The 17,412-nt window shown below is 38.8% G+C and overlaps 1 protein-coding gene across 1 annotated transcript in view; it reads right to left on the reverse strand.

Moving 5' to 3' along the window:
• Window positions 1-865: 865 nt before the first annotated feature.
• The window catches only part of LOC134803945 (insulin-like growth factor-binding protein complex acid labile subunit), a 69,998-nt gene continuing 53,451 nt past the window's right edge, over window positions 866-17,412 (reverse strand). Inside the window, exon 2 of the mRNA XM_063776774.1 lies at window positions 866-2,886. Coding sequence (XP_063632844.1) covers window positions 1,164-2,886 — 1,723 coding nt within the window. The 3' untranslated portion in view covers window positions 866-1,163. The remainder of the gene's footprint in view (window positions 2,887-17,412) is intronic.

The following is a 17,412-nucleotide window of genomic DNA, read 5'->3' on the forward strand; positions in this document are numbered from 1 at the left end:
ATACAGCTCAAATTGTTTTTTAAGCCCTAAAAACTTAAAAAAAAAGACCAAACTCGTAGAAAACTAATATGCTCAATTCTGTTAGACTCAATTGGTTTATACCGGGTGTGGCCTGTAACACGAGCAAATAATTAAAACCTATTGTTATGATTGTACTCCTCACACGGTAACATTTGCGTTCAATAACTTTTAAAAATTATGAAGTCTTTAGACAGGCCACTATATAAATACAGCTGATATAATCAAATATTTCCACTCTAAAGTTATGTTGTGTGTCTGAAGTTACTTTTAGTGTCTTTAATCTGTCGAATTAATGTTAATGAACCACTTCAAAATATGATTTTAAATACTTAATCACATTTCGTATAACTGAGCTCCTGTCCCGTCCCACATTAAGGTAACATAATTTAAAGATAGTACTAATTTGATCTGACGTATTACGAATTGTTAACAAAATATGTACATACACTATATATAAATTTATATTATATTATTTGTATCAAAATTAGAGGAGTAGATTTAATGCTGCAATGTTTTTAACATTTTAAAGATTTTTTTAGTAATGCTGTTTGTTATAGGTACTCCATGATAAAATTGATAAATCATATCATCACTTCGATAAAACAATTACACTGCTTGTAATTTAAGGTATAAGTGGGAGACTTAATAGAAAGAAAAGATAAACGTTACGTTTTAACGTAAACGTTGTAATTCTACGATAAAGAATTTGCTTAATCTATTAAATACTCAAACTCATTTTTAATATTTTAAATATAATTATCGTCCTGTTTCAGGAAATCTTTGATAAAATTGCTTATAAAATACTATATAGCTGTAGAAAAATATTTTTCGATATTTGTCATAAATGTCGATGTCTAACTATAGTCACTATCAACAATGTTCAATCTAGAACCTATATACTTTTAGTGAAAGTCATAGAACGTTTATAATCTTTGGCTTTACACAAGATCATCTTGGTACTCATATCACATATCATTCGAAAGAGCGGGTTCTAGAAGTGGCGCTGGCGGAGGAGGGAAGAAGTGCATCGGGTGAGAATCCAGCGCTGGTGTTGAGACTGAGGCCAGAGGCTCGTGGCGGGGTGGCAGTCGCAAGAGGTGCGCGCGGGGCGGCCGCGTGGGTGCCGGCGTTGGAGCTCGCCGTTAGCTGCCCTTAGACACCAGGTGATACGGCGCGTGGATCGTAGCCACGCTGCCCAGCTCGGTCCGTCCCAACAGCTCTTCGGGGTGGTCGTGTTCGTGTTCACGCCGCTTCTCCTCGTTAGTGTAGTAGTGAGCGGCGCGGCGCCGCGAGTAGCACAACGCTGCCGCTACAGCCGCTAAAACTGCGACACATAACAACATCAGCCCTGCTATGACACTCATCTGAGCTTCGTGCGTACTGGGACACGGATCCAACCGATCGAAACTCAAGTTCGCAAAACTCGTTCCCCGTAACCGCATCGGAGAATAGCACTTAAGATTTCTAATGGTAGAATTAAGAACTGTACTAGACATATACACTAGCATGGTTCCAGCCGAACACTGATCACAATGCCATGAGTTTTTAGACAAATGAACTTGCGCTATGGCTTCCAGTCTTTGCAAGTCCTGTTCATTCAACGCTTGTAACTTATTGTGTGAAATATCTAGTCTTTGTAAGAATTTGGTTTTTGCCAGAAGTTTAAACGGAAACTTTGCTATTTTATTCCAGGATATATCTAAGGCAATTAGATGTTCATTATATGTAAAAAAATTTGGTGGTATAATTTCCAGGGAAAGGTTAGCAAGACCAACACCATGAATTTCTGGCAGTATCTGAAGAGCTATCGCAATCTCGTTCAATGGCAGGTTGTTTCCGCTGAAATTGATAGTCTTCAATGATTCAACAAGAGGCGCAAAAGTCTGCAGATGGAACCTGTCTATTTTATTGTGGCTGATGTCCAGATGTAAAAGGGAGGTTAGGTTGGTGAGCGCAGCGGGCGCGAGCAGCGCCAGGCGGTTGCGGGCCAAGGACAGCACTTTCAACTCCCGGTTGCGCCCGAACATATAGTCCACCACCACCGACAACTGGTTTCCATCCAGTTTCAGCTTTTTTAATTTCTTAAGACTTATAAATTCATCAGAGGTGAGATATTTGAATTGGTTTTCTCCTAAATCTAACTCTTCTAAATGAGGAATCAAATGATAAATCTGTGTATTCACTCTTCTTAAAAGACATTTTCTGCACTTGAATATTCTTAAGTGTTGTATGTCTTTGAACACTTCGGGGTTCAAATCGGCTAAAGGATTGTAACTCAAGTCCAGTTGATATAGTTTAGCTAGCATTCGAAAGAGTCTAGGCACTAGAGAGGAAATTTGATTATTTGCCAGAATTAATATTCTCAAAGATGTGAGGTGTCTGAAAGTCTCGCTCGGCATTGTCGCTATACGGTTGTGGTCGAGATGTAGTTCGGTAAGATTAATGAGTCCCCGGAAATTATCGGTCCCTATTGCGGTTAAATTGTTATACGTCAAGTTGATAAGTTGTAGATTTTGGAGCCCCCAGAAGGAGTATTGGCCTATCGAGGGTACGTTTGAATTGACGATGTGGAGTTGCCGGAGATTGGCGAACGGTGTTGGCTGTGTGAAGATGGGCCCGATGGTGAGGAAGTTGGGTCTTTCCTGCGGTGCCGAAATGACCAGAATCTGCGCGTTGCGGTCCAGAAAGTCAACGGGCACAGCGCGCATGCCGCCGCGCGTGCAGCTGACGCGCAACTCGTGCCCCTCGTCTGCGTCGTAGTGCGAGTGACACCGGCACTCCTCGGGACAGATACTCTCAGCGCCAGAGCTGCGATCGACCACCATTACAATCACCCACACCATCATCCAAAGCTCTCTGCATCTCCTGTAACAAAATATTTATTTATTATTTTGTGCTCGTTTAAATCAGCACCCATATGCAAAAGAAAACAAATAAATGAAGGTCCGAATTAATTTTATCCTATCAATCATAGGGTAAAACAGAGAAATAGGGCAAAAAGAGGAGTAATTATTATTTTTATTAAGGGACTGAATGATTTAAGGACATAGGTAACATTATCAACTACATACAGAAGAATATAAAAGATGAATTAAATTGCTCTTTACATACAGAGCGTTATAGAATTTTTACAATACCGGTAAAATATTAGGTGCCTATGCGGTAACAGCACCTAATTGCCGCTAAAATATCTGCTGAACCGACCCAAATAAATCAACAGAAAAAACGCGCGAAAGTGTAAAAACTTGCTTTAACTCTGTGAGCTACTAACGAGATTAGAGCCTAGTGAAATATGCGGCCCGCTTTGTCCGCGGAATCCAAAACCCCTGAAAAATAACGCGCAGATAACAAAAGCCTTCTGACACGACGACTGAGCGTCATCCATTTTGTGAAATTCCAAAATATTCATTCGCACCTTAATGGAAAGCCTTCTTGTTTAGTTTTGTCACGTCTATATAGGTATTGTAGCAGCGCTATTTGCGTTATGAAAAATATTTCTACCAAATCCCTTTTTTGTATAAAACTTGGGTTACAAAATTACAATTTTAGAAAAGATTTTTGCAGACTGTGATTATAATTTTAATGTCGTGAACTCGTGATGGCGTATGACATTTTTATTCTTCACACGTACCTGCGGGCTTAGCAAGGTTGTACGACAAGGTAGTTATCACGCAATAGGTGTGGATAAAACGGCCGTTATCGTCGGTTTTATCATCCATACTATGGTTGCAGACGATATATGGAGTTATCCACATTTGACAGCGGTAGATGATAGAAGACAATTTGCATAACATGGTCGTTGGATAAGATGTGGATAATTTGACAGATTGTCCCATTTTGACAGTTCAACTTAGTTAATTTTAACTACGTGCTTCTTAGATGACGATAAGCCTTGTCGTGAAAGCAAAAGTAGTGAATAATCATATTTTAAGGTATAAATTACAGGTAAATATCAGTTTTTCTATGATTATATTGAGAGTTATTAGTTACAATGTTCCGCTGTATATAATATTGTCAATATTTTCTTCGCAGGGAAGTCAAATTTTATTATTCCTACTCGCGGCTGCTGTTGAAGAAAAATATCGTAAACAGCTTTAAGAAACACTTGCAGCCCATTTGATATGACGGACGAAGAGTTTCGGCATATTTACATGGTGCGTAAGGAGTGTGCAGTGCATTTACTTATGTGCCGAATTTAACGCCGTGCTTCAAAACGGTGATGGGTTACCTACCAAAACATCTCAAAGGTAAAGCTATAAAATTGCAGTGTTTCTTATAAAGTTAATATGTATTCTATGCATAGACCCTATTATATTTGAAATCATTGATTCTATGTAAAACAGACGTCTTAATGACAATGCTACTAAACTCTTCAATACTAGGTACCGGCCTCATTATTATATGTAAAAGTTAGTATGTTAAGATATCTGTTGTACAATCTCTTACTTATGCTACTAACCTACTAACAGAGGTTACTTAAGCTACTATTTACTTCAACATTCATATCCTAACCTCCAGGGGGAAAATCTACTTGACAAAATTAGATTTACAGTACCGGTCAATAACATATCACCTTTGTGTGTTTTTGTATGAACTTGTAGTAGGTTAGTTTGTAGATTTCATATTTTACTAGTCATTTTATATAAATATGCATGTTTTTCCAGAGATGAGACCTAGCTAGATTGATTTTTCGCCCCCGAAAACCCCCATATAGCAAATTTCATCGAAATCGTTGGAGCCGTTTCCGATATCCCCGAAATATATATACATATAAATAAATAAATATACAAGAATTGCTCGTTTAAAGGTATAAGATATTATGAATACTGAAATACTGTGAACTACAATAAGAGACTCAGCATACTACTAAAAAAGCTCTTTAAAAATAATGAAGTTGACCATACATTAAAACAAAAAACCTCTATAAAAAAATCATTACATAGACCAATTTTTCTCATCACTGGACAAGGAATACTACTAAACTACCTAAAGCTGTGGAAGTCACTCACAAATATAAAAAAAAGTTATACCGTAAAAGCATGGAGGTGATATATTATTGGCCGGTATTGTAATTAGGTACTTATTTGTTTTAGGTTCTAACAGTATACACCACACCAGCAGCACACCTACACCAGCAGCAGCAGCAGCAGCTGCTGGTGTGTAACAGTTACACCTGCTAGCTGATGGCAATTAACTACCAACGTGGGACTAGTCAAGATCATGGCTTGTCCATTGGAGCACTACTGACTGGATTGGCCACACTACTGTAAGCCTGAACCTCGAGCAGTTTGTAGATGCTGTAAACAGAAGGTAAGTTCTTTTGAGCACTGAATTAAGTATTAGACATAAAAAACTGTGACTTTCCACAAGGACTGTCTTAGTAACTTTTCCTTTTTTGAATAAGTATGAGTGCGGCTGTATTATGCATTGAGATATGTACCTACCCATTGTTTGATAGTTATGTATGATAAGTAGTTATCTCTGGGATATATAATCTGGGAATGCAATACTTATTAGGTTTAACTAAGGCACCTAGTTCTAATGTGCTGCCTTGTTTAATGGATATTATTCCTGGCGATTGTTTAGTATATATCTTGAGTGCACTAGACTGCACTCATGTGAAAATACTTACTCCATCGCTGCCACATGAACCTACTTTTACTTATTTCCTTCTTTTTCTTCCAGAAAACTTCTCGTGGATCAAGGGAAAAATTAGAGAAGACGCTCCTAAAAAAACTTCCTAAGCATGCAAGCATGCACAAAACCGGCTCTTAATAAGCTTAATAAATACATATTTCGCCTATTACTATGTTTTACTATCACACAAATACCTACCTAATTTACCTATATTTCTATACAAGTAGAGACTAGTAAACATTCAAGACGGATAATCTTCACACAGAACACCATTCCCGGGCATGCTTCAATGTAGGTGTCACTTATTCTTATTTTTCATTTTAGCCTTATGCGTACAAAATTTGTGATATTATAGCTTCTAAATGTAAAATCCGACTCATATGCAGTATAGTACAATGAAAGCATAGGTAATAAAAACATTTTAGGCACGTTCTTACTTAAGAGGAAAGGGAGATGGCCGCTTCCGCTTCTCCATACAAACGTAGTCCTCATTTTCCTCTCTGGATATTGACATTATGGAAAATATTTTTACATAATTTAATGTATATTAACCATATAGCTATGCCCCTACGTTCGAATTTTTGATTATTGTAAAAATTAGGAGCGGAAGACAGATTACATACAAATTTTTAAATGCTTCTAACTCTTATAATAATTAAAAATTAAAAAAAAGAACAAACGTAGGGGCATGGCTGTAGTTGATGTTGATATGATATACAACAAATTGTATCAAAATATTTAATGTTATTATCCAGAGAGAAAAATGTGGACTACGTTTGTATGAAAAGACGCGTCTTAACGACGCGTCTAGTGAGTCTGGCGGTGAAAAGGTCAAATAAGAATATTCCTAAATGCTCTATTATGCTAATAAGTCTACTTTAGTGACTATAACTGCGGTCAGACTCAATACGCCAATAACTAATGTTGAATATTAAAAACTATGTTAAATTCCATTTAGGTAGATACAAGAATGACAATTCTCGTCACTTGTGGTGTTGTCAACTCTTTTTTGTTTACTAAACTCTATAGATAAGTTAACAATTTCGGCTCTGTGCTAGAGAGAATATTATAAATGGGTAAATAAAACAACTATTGCCAAAAAATTAAACAAAGTTTATTTACACATTAAATGTAGGTGTACAAACAAATCATTGGCTGCCGTACCCGGTGTGAAAGTGCCCATCATGCCAGCAGCTTTATCGCTGGATTACTATGAAGTATGAACAGCTTTTGTACCAGGAACGTCATATGGCGCCCGGGGCAGGCACCAAATTTGCGCCCCCCCCCCCCCCCCCCTCTCCGAAACGAAATGGGACCAACCCCTAAGTCGCGAAAAAAAATTTGGCTGTTTCATACATTTTGGCTGGTCCAATTTCTATGGGAGGGTAAACTATTTTTTTCGCGATTTCGAGGTTGGTCCCGTAGCAAAAGTTACTCGGTATAATCCCAAAACCTCCCTGGCAACGGGAATGTAGTTATTTTTTAGCCATCCTGTATAGTGTATAGGAAGCCTCAGTAGTCCACATATCGATGAATGTCGTCGATAGACAACATGTCACAGATATGCAGCAGCAGCTATTGAAGCAGGTTCCGTCAACTACGGCTCATATGCGCCTGCCGGACAAAGGGCTAGCGATCCACTTGCATAATAGGTAGTCTATTGGACAGTCCATAAGATGGTAACATCGACAGGAGACCCCTAACGTAAGACGCGCTAACACTGGACACAACACAACTCTGAAGCACTTGGCCCGCTCGCCTTATAAAACGAAAGCATAGCAACTCCCGCCGAATATCCCTCTGCTTGATAGAAGTTTCTGGCATAGAGTATTCACACTACGGGATGGTGGGCGGTAGGGCGCTACCGTCGTCTTTCAAGGTCGAGTTCGATGCAAAAAGAGTTCCTAAAAGATCGTCTTTCTCTTTTGCGCTGTGGGCCAGATTACCATCCGCATTTCACACTTCACAGTGGTGGTAAATACGACTGACAAAAGTTTCCCTGCTGCCTTTGGCAAGGCGGAGAGGTAGTCTTTAGCCCATTTTGGCGCCCCCCCTTGGACGGCGCCCGAGGCACGTGCCCCCCGTGAAAAGATCAACATTCCTCTCAGACCTCCAACAAAAAGGGGCCAAACTGAAAACCAGCGCTGGACGCCAGTCTAGCACATGCTGAGCTTGGTACCCACGGCCAACATGTCTTGCTAAATGTAATTACCTATGTATAGAGTAGACAATAAGTTAGTACTTAACCTAGAATAACTTAGTACATACTTAACATAGAATTTATATGTAGGTATATGGTTTGTATTCCTAATATTTTTTCTACCATCAACTTATCATGTTTTGGCAATGGAGCATTCCATGCAATTGTCTACCGTTTGTCCCGTAGAAATGCAGATTTTCTGGAGATTTGCAGGTATAAGAGTTTCCTTTTCTATGACAAATGGTCAAACTTGCACGGACAATTAATCGCTTGCTTTAAATGGCGAAAAAAAAAGTCGCAACACAGGAAATAAAATGCGTTTGTACGGGACAGCTCGTGGAATGCTCCAATAAAGTGATTTCATTTCATATCATAAACTGATGAGGGCATTCAGAGTGTAGCCTTGAGGTTGCCAAGCCAAGCAACCAAGTCAGGTGTCACGGTCTTCAGGTCCTCAACAGGCCCAGGAGTGGAGGAGGAGTGGAGTGGGCAGCGTTGGAAGATATGCTAAGTGGTCTGCATTCTGCATTCGCAAAGTGGGAAAGCCGTCTATCTCCATTTGTGTGGCTGAATTGCACCGGCCATGTCCGGTTCTCAGGCGGCACCAGATTTTCCGAGGAAGGTCAAACCCTTTTTGTTTTTTAGTTGGGTCAGATATACAGCAACTCCGAGCTGCCGAAGCTGACCATTCCGCTATCCACCTATCCGAAATATTAAAGCTGCTCAGGCTCCCAGCTGTAGCACAGGGTCGGCGGGCAGTCGGGCGGCAGAATTCCTCGTGGACAGGCATTGTGGGGTTATTCGTGATATTCTCAGCCTCCCTCTTCAACGCCTTGAGTCGTCGGATGTGAGGAGGGGCAATGTGACTCAATGCCGGCAGCCAGTGGCGGTTGTAGATCGGATAGTGCCTGAGATGCATCGCATGGTCTCGTTGAGCTTAACGTCCAATCTATGGGTATGTGCACTTTCAAGCCTCCAATATGTTATGACTGAAACAGAAACAAATTATATTAGATGAGGTCAGGCGCAGGCTAGTACTTACAGCGGTTCATTGGCAAATTATGTGAAATTAATGTCACTTTTAGAAAGCTCTCGTTTTTAAGCCAGGGGGATTTTTTGTTACAGTTGTCCAAATTATCGATTGAAAATAAATTGAATTTTGTTCTAGTAATTATTTATCCGTTATTAAAGTTGTATTATGTATCAAGTGTAGTTCTGTACCACTTGCGTCATAAAAACAAACCAACGAACACCTTATTTATCAAAATGTATCTCAGATATTCTATGCTAGGGTAATATACGACACAAACATACCCACACACATACATAGGCTGCTAAAATCATTCCCATAGTCAGGTATAGGTACAATAGACCACTTTACCAAACACAAAAAAAATATTCCAGCTGCCAGCAGTAAAGAAACCAGCTTCTACTCCCAAGCCCTAACAATATAAATAAGTTTTTGGCAAAAATATAATTTTTGGTACAAGCTTTTATCGCTGACTGTACTTTTCTTTCAACAGGCAACTAATACTCCATGAGTCCATTCTAACAACACCAAGCACAATTAGTTTGCGTTGTTTTATCACAGTGTTCCCATGGCCACCTCATGTCTCCATCATCAGATCAGCTCCATGTCATCATAATATTGCAATTGTCGTCCGATTTACATATTGTTATGTATGCAAAATTTCAGCTCAATCGGAAATCGGGAAGTGGGTCAAACTTAGCTGTCAAATGTATATGGCCAGCTTTAGTGCTAACATAACTGTTCCTAGTATTCCTATATTACCTACATGTTATAAGTAAGAATATTGTACGAGTAGGTATTATATTATTTTATAATCTTAGTAGAATAGGTACTAATACAATTTATTTGTATTGAATAAGGCCGGCGCCCCACTGCTGCGCACGCTACATCCACGGCCCACGTTTTAATACAAACCGTGGGCAAGCCCACGAAATTTTGTATAAGAACGTGGGTCGTGTACATAGCGTGCGCAGCAGTGGGGCGCCGGCCTAACTCTTGCAGGGAATTTGTAAGTTACTTGTGGGTATGGCTACTTTATTTATTTAATTTATAAACTTTATTGCACAAAAATATAGAATTACGTAAAAATGGCGAACTTAATGCCAAAAGGCATTATCTATCACCTACTAGTCAACCATAGAAACAAATATGTGACGTTCCACGGCAAAAGGTACCTTATGGCGGCTGGCGCTTACGTCGCATAGCGCCGCAATAATATTGGAGCGGCGTTAATAGTTAATAGCGTAAGCGCCAACCGCCATAAGGTACCTTTACCCGTGGGACGTCACATATAAACACTAAAGGTTGGTGCAAAAACCAATCAAAAAGCAAATGCAGTAGGTATATCTTAGATATACATACTAACATAAACATACATATATGTTATAAAAATAAATGTACTAATATGTATATGGGATGATAGACACTAGACGAGACATTTAACAGATAACTACCGAGCATGACTACTCAAAAAACAAATTTTCTTGGGGCTTGTCTTACAGGTAGAGGGAGTGCATTCCATAGAAAGGTTGCCTGAACGGCAAAACAATCATACATAAAACGGTTATGAAGAGGAAGGACTTAAAGTTTAAGTGAGCGGGACATCCGGAACGGGCATAAAAACTAAATACTTATTAATAATATTTTATCTTTATGTCTTAGATTTATGGCATAAAGTGTGTCTTTTTCTTTTTCAATAAACTTTTATTCTTGCTACAAAACCAGCTTCTAGAATATACAAACAGAGTAAAAAAATATATAAGTTTTTAAAGTGAGGTCTACGGGTTTCAAAGATTTTAATATTTGTTAGAACCCTTAAGTATGCACTTTTTATGCAGTGTGAATAAATGTATGCATAGGTAGTGTTGTAGTGTAACTTTTACACATCATTATTGCCAAATCAACTTCCTGCAATTATAGTAGTGATAGAACAGGTTTTTAACAAACTTTTGTCACTTAGTAGAACATAATAGATAGAATGAGAAGAAATAGATATTAAGTGTCAATAATATTAAAAGGCACCAGAAACTTTTCATGATTTTAGTTTAAGAAAGGTGTACTTACATCTTCAATCCTTTCTTCTAGATCTTAGAACTTGTGTGCACTGTGCAGCATTGCATTTTGTATCTCTGGGTTCCGAGAGGCTCATGAATCTCCCTGTAGGTGTAGGCGAACAGGGGATGCTGAGTTATATATTTGGCTAGCATTTTCTTGTGCGCCGAAGCATCGACTGAAATTAAACATATTCATGACAAAACCAGTTAATGATCAAACGAACTATAACTTTTTCTATAAATAAATTAGAGAAACTTACATTTTGGGTGGCATTTCCTTTAGTTTACACAGCAAATCAGTATTTTTCTTCGACTTGGTTTGTATTTTCACTAAATTCACTGAATCATGCGCGTACGCGATGCTTGTCAATGTCAAGTGAATTGTCAGTTGAAAAAACACGATTATCCGTGCATGTTATAATGTAAGTCAATTTGTATAAAGCTGTCACTCATTTAAACATTTTTCAATTTGGAAGTGTAGTAATAAAACTAACTATTCGTTTTCAAACATCTTCCGACACACGTCCGACATTTTAATAAAGCCAGGCATTAAATGGATTTTTCATAAACTCTAGGCATAGACAATCGTGGTCACTTACGAATGATAGTGGATAACTTTATACGATATCGACGTGGTATTCTTATCGTAGCCCGTAACCATGTTCAGCAAAACGATAAAAATACGACTATCGTTAAAAGACGACAGTAGATTCCACGCGCAATATGATATAACCTTGCTAAGCCCGCTGGTCTACTTAATACATTTGTACCGTTATCTCATGAATGACAAGTTATCAACATGGTATGATACCTACATATTGACAGGAACATCAATAAAAACCTTAGATAAAAAACGAGTAGAATTATTATTATGTTTTTACTTAGTGTGATGTGATCCGCTGTCCTGATAGAACATTAAATATAATTATCAAGTAATCTCCTCATGAGATATACTAGTTTATAGTTTTACAACTACACAGCGCGAAAATTTGGGCTAAAGGGATTCTCCCTGTCAAATGTAACTTAACTTAATATTCGTAACTTAGCTTCAATGTGCATACTTTATGCATATTATATATATACTGCATTATTATTAAGATTTATACCTAAATTAAAGAAAGAAGAATCACCAAAGAATGCTTTAGGAGGTAGGTAAATAAAAGGTAAATGCTCTTTTCAAATTCACTTAATTAAATGCTGTTTACTTAGAGGATAGTGTATTTACAGAATACTTATCAGTCATGTGTAACGTACAGTTCTCTAGATATTCGTTTGTTACTATTTACCTCTGCTACTTAAAGCCCCTTGCTCCTCTAATATAAATGCCACCTGCTGGCAAATATATCAACTAGACATCCCACCGGCTGAAACTTCGCCCACCTAAAGATATTAAGTTCAACTAGGCACTTTAAACATTATCTTTTAAACTTGAATTTTCCGTTATATTTTTATTCAATACTTCTACTTTTCCATGACAAAATAGAATGTGTGTACTGTCAGCATCAATTAGTAGCGGAAGAAATAGCGCGCAAAATACATCTGCCACCCTGAAATACTTTCCCAACTAGACATACATCTCTGCAGTTCGCATTCAAAAGTATCTCTTATCTACAGTCTAATTGTTCTACATATAGAGACATACCTATCTCTTTTTGTATACTGTTAGAGAAAGGTGTAGTCTGAACCACTACTTTTGACTCTGACTGTACCAATCGCGTTTATTAATAATTTATTCGAATTATAAATGTAATAAAACCAAAGGTTAAGATAACACATGATATAAGTACAAAGACATACAAAAGACGTGATTTACAGTCTCTACGGAATCCTAACTAGAACTATTAAGAATAAACGGCTACTAGTTAAAATCCCGCTCGACCAATTTTACTTTCTTATCTTAGCTGGGATGAGGCTACCTAGCTCGTAACAATCTACACTACACGTAAAGCTCGAGGGTACCTCGGATCCGTTGTAAACCTCTTAAGTCTGCCGTTCTCATCTGAATAAACGGATTTGCTTTCATTTATAAATTAAAAGCAACCATTTAAATAGACAATAGGCCAATCTCCAGAGCACACAAATACCTTTTGGTTGCGACAGGCGGTATGGCTTTGACGATACAAACCATGAATTGCTTTAAGGATAACTCACGCTTGACAGACTCGAGCCCGGACCGAGGCGTCCGTCACGTCAAAGACATATGTAACTTCGTATAAGACGAATAAAGTCTAAGGAAAAAACGTGCCTCGGAATTCAAGTAAAAGTCATTCTCGAATAGATGCCGCACACACATTTAGCCTATCCTCGGCTAGATGGCGTGACGACACCGTTTCATATTTAACAATTTTAACACATAGATATCAGTGAATGAACATGGATCAAAATGATATAAAAATAATAAAATCATTTATCCATATATATACATTTTTTGATAACTTTATACGTTTTCATTTTGAGTTTTAGTCGTGTGTCGATAGACGGCAGTAAATTTACAGTGACTACAAAATTTACAATGACAGGACCCCTCTATACTATCTATTCTTTTTGGTCACGTCATTTTCTATGACGGCTGATCGGTGATCACGTGGTGTTTTCCATAGAAAACGAAGCGCCGGAAGCTCCTGCCCGGCCCCGGCCCACTCTATCGTGAGTCATCCTTTACATGTAACTGAGAATATACTTATGCCTATATTCAATTTCTCGGCTAGGCTACACTGGTGCGTCATGGTTCTATGTGTATTGTATAGTAGGTATATACCCCAAACTAGCAATGATCCGACTAAATTTGACCGACTTGGTTTAACTTAACATTTGTGTTAACGTGTATTACACGTGTAACGTAGGTAATTACTATAAACATTCCAGTATAAGCCCAACGTCATACAGCAGGCTGTTTTAATCCACAGACAAGACATCCTCCAGACTGAGCATAGCTGCTCTACCCTCTCTGCCACGCATACGGTAGTTTAACTCCATTTTCGAGTCGAAAGTGTCTTTGTGTGACGTCCATGTCTTTGAACGGACCAATCACGGCACGGAACCTCGCTCACCGCGTCCCCCGCGCCCACGTATTTTTGGCAGCATCGGTTTCATGAAATAATCGCTCTAAACTCCGTCTAGAGGATTCCTAGTCTATGTTTTTATCATTGTTTTAACTAGGCGTCGTCTGAATGCTAATTAAATTCCATCTAAACTACCTACCAAAGCTCTGTCACTGGCATTGACATTAAGGCAAAATTGATTGTGACTTTTGTCTCTGTCGGTACCGTAAAAGTATACAACTTTGCCCTTTAACATAACTTTTCCCACCGCGTTAGTGTTCAGTAAAAGCCTTCGAGCAAGACGGAAGGGAGGCGGCATTCGCACTATTTCCCCTCTGCCGAGGTACAAGATTAGCGCGTCAATCTAATCTAGCGCGGGTAATAAAACTAGTTGCACTTGGATTTTTCACTAGACCGAGTCCAGACGCCCGCGTGAATACTGCTGCACAAAAATGCCTGTTTGCTCGGTTTTTTGTTATAAAAAGAGGTCGGGGACATCAAATTTACAAAAAGAAAGTGTTACATTTCACATGTAATATTTTTTTGTACATATCATACGTTTAATTACATTCAAACACAATTATTATATTTTAGTCTCATGTAATTGTTGGATTTATCGATTTTGCTCGCTCAGTACAAATTGCGGATCGGTCGAGCGACAAATCCGACTTCTCATCTCTCAGAATACAATAACATACTTCAACGAAAATGTGTTAGTGTGCGTGTTGTGACACTTGTCACTCGTCCGTACACAAAAAGAGATCGAGGTTTGCAAGATTTGTCTTTGACGTGTGTCATTTTCTATGTATTTGTGTCGTCATTACAGATTGGATTTTGTATGTAAGTGTGTGAGAAATGGGACTGTGTGCACCTTTCCCCCCGCGAAAAATGGCAGAAAGATTTGTACGGTGAGATATCGCTTGGGCCCCTCCCTTCCGATGTGTCGGAAGCCGGTGTTGCTCGAAGGTAAAAGCAAAATAACTTCAAAGTAGTTACAGATACACTTTCTGAAGAAAGTGAAGAATCATATCTAAAATCATGCCTATTATCATGATTTTTTTCCTGAAAAACATTTCAGATTATTTAGTTACCTATTTATTTATTAATACGAAACAGCGTGTAGAAGTTGGTATACCCTTACCAGATATAGCGGAGGACCGCTTTTTCATACATTTCCTCTATGTATATTGACATGATGGAAAATATTTTAACACAATCCGATATATATCAACCACATCTATGGTCCTTCCTTATTTTTTTTTTAATTTTAACCTCTTGTTCTCACCTAACTCTTTCAATAATAAAAAAACGGATAAAATCGAATGAAGGGGCATAGCTATGGTCAATATACATTAAATAGAATAAAAATATGTTCCATAATGTCAATATGCAGAGGAAAATGAGGGCATCGTTTGTATGTAGAAGCGGTTATCTTCTTAAATGTTATGCAATCAGGATTTAAGAGCGCTCTTACAAGAAAAGTCGAAATAATGCAAAATTGATGATACTAGTCGACGAAATTCAGGACTTTGCGCTCATTATTAGAAACAATGAGTACTTGTTCCAGTAAAAGCGTCTTCTTATCTTTATAAATGTCGTTGTAAATATTAGAAAAAGGACTTATTAAATTAGTAATGATTTTTTTTCTGATGGTCGTTTCCGAAAAACCCCGTGAAGCACTGAATGGCGAGCTCTTATTTGGAAATGTTGAGAATTTTACTCTGCTAAACCTGGCTATTTTGTATTACTAATACCCTGTACTTTAGGCATATCAAACTATATTTTTCCTACATACCTTTGAGAAAGAGAAAATCAAAGTAAAACGAACTCGATTTTCTCTCCGAAACAAGTGTCAATTCCTACGAAAATCTACTTAATATCGAAGTCATTTTCATACTCAAGCAATCTGCAACGTTTGCTTATACTGTTGGTATACATTAGTGTTTATGAAATTCTACTATAATTTTTTGGCAATTTTTTGAAAACTACTCTATATTACCGATGACGCGCGCTGCGCCAGCTCAGTGCCGCGGCAGAGCTTGTAGAGGTAGGACGTGTGTCGGTCGGCTCCGCACATTTTCAACGGCGACGACGAGGTTTTTTATCATTGTGTGCGGCGGGCGCCGTGTAAAACGCTATACTGTGTGCGTGTAAACCGCAACGAGAGACTTTGATCCTAGCACCGTTTTTATAGTATTATAATTTATAATGGTACAGTTTAATAAACTACCGGACAGGATTAAAAATATTTGAAACGACCTGACATTCTATATGTATTTATTTGACTCAAGATAGTACTCAGGGTCTGATGATGGAGCCGGAAGGTGGGCACCGGTACCAATCAACCATGCAACTAAACCACTTCGTGTTTAGGCTCGTTTGATTCGTCTCAACAAGATCTTTGACACAAGATAGTACTCAGGGTCTGATGATGGAGCCGGCAGGTGGTCACCGGTACCAATCAACCATGCCACTAAACCACTTCGTGTTTAGGCTCGTTTTATTCGTTTCTATAAGATCTTTGACACAAGATAGTACTCAGGGTCTGATGTTGGAGCCGGAAGGTGGTCACCGGTACCAATCAACCATGCAACTAAACCACTTCGTGTTTAGGCTCGTTTGATTCGTCTCAACAAGACCTTGGACACAAGATAGTACTCAGGATCTGATGATGGAGCTGGAAGGTGGCCACGGGTACCAGTCTACCATGTAACTGAACCACTTCGTGTTTGGGCTCGTTTGATTTGTCGCAACAAGATCTTTGACACAAGTTAGTACTCAGGTTCTGATGATGGAGCTGGACTGTGGCCACGGGTACCAGTCTACCATGTAACTGAACCACTTCGTGTTTGGGCTCGTTTGATTTGTCGCAACAAGATCTTTGACACAAGGTAGTACTGAGGGTCTGATGATGGATCCGGAAGGTGGTCACCGGTACCAATCAACCATGCAACTAAACCACTTCGTGTTTGGCTTCGTTCGATTCGTCGCAACAAGATCTTTGACACAAGTTATTACTCAGGGTCTGATGATGGAGCTGGACTGTGGCCACGGGTACCAGTCTACCATGTAACTGAACCACTTCGTGTTTGGGCTCATTTGATTCGTCGCAATAAGATGTTTGACACAAGATACTACTCAGGGTCTGATGATGGAGCTGATGATGATAGACAGGTACCCGTCGCCACCTTCGCGCTCCATCATCAGACGCTGAGTACTACCTTGTGTCAAAGATCTTGTTGAGATGAATAAAACGTGCCTAAACACGAAATGGTTTAGTTGCATGGTTGATTGGTACCGGTGACCACCTTCCGGCTCCAACATCAGACCCTAAGTACTATCTTGTGTCAAAGATCTTGTTGAAACGAATAAAACGAGCCTAAACACGAAGTGGTTTAGTTGCATGGTTGATTGGTACCGGTGACCACC

Source organism: Cydia splendana, chromosome Z (assembly GCF_910591565.1).
Source record: "Cydia splendana chromosome Z, ilCydSple1.2, whole genome shotgun sequence".
In the NCBI taxonomy this organism is placed as follows: domain Eukaryota; kingdom Metazoa; phylum Arthropoda; class Insecta; order Lepidoptera; family Tortricidae; genus Cydia; species Cydia splendana.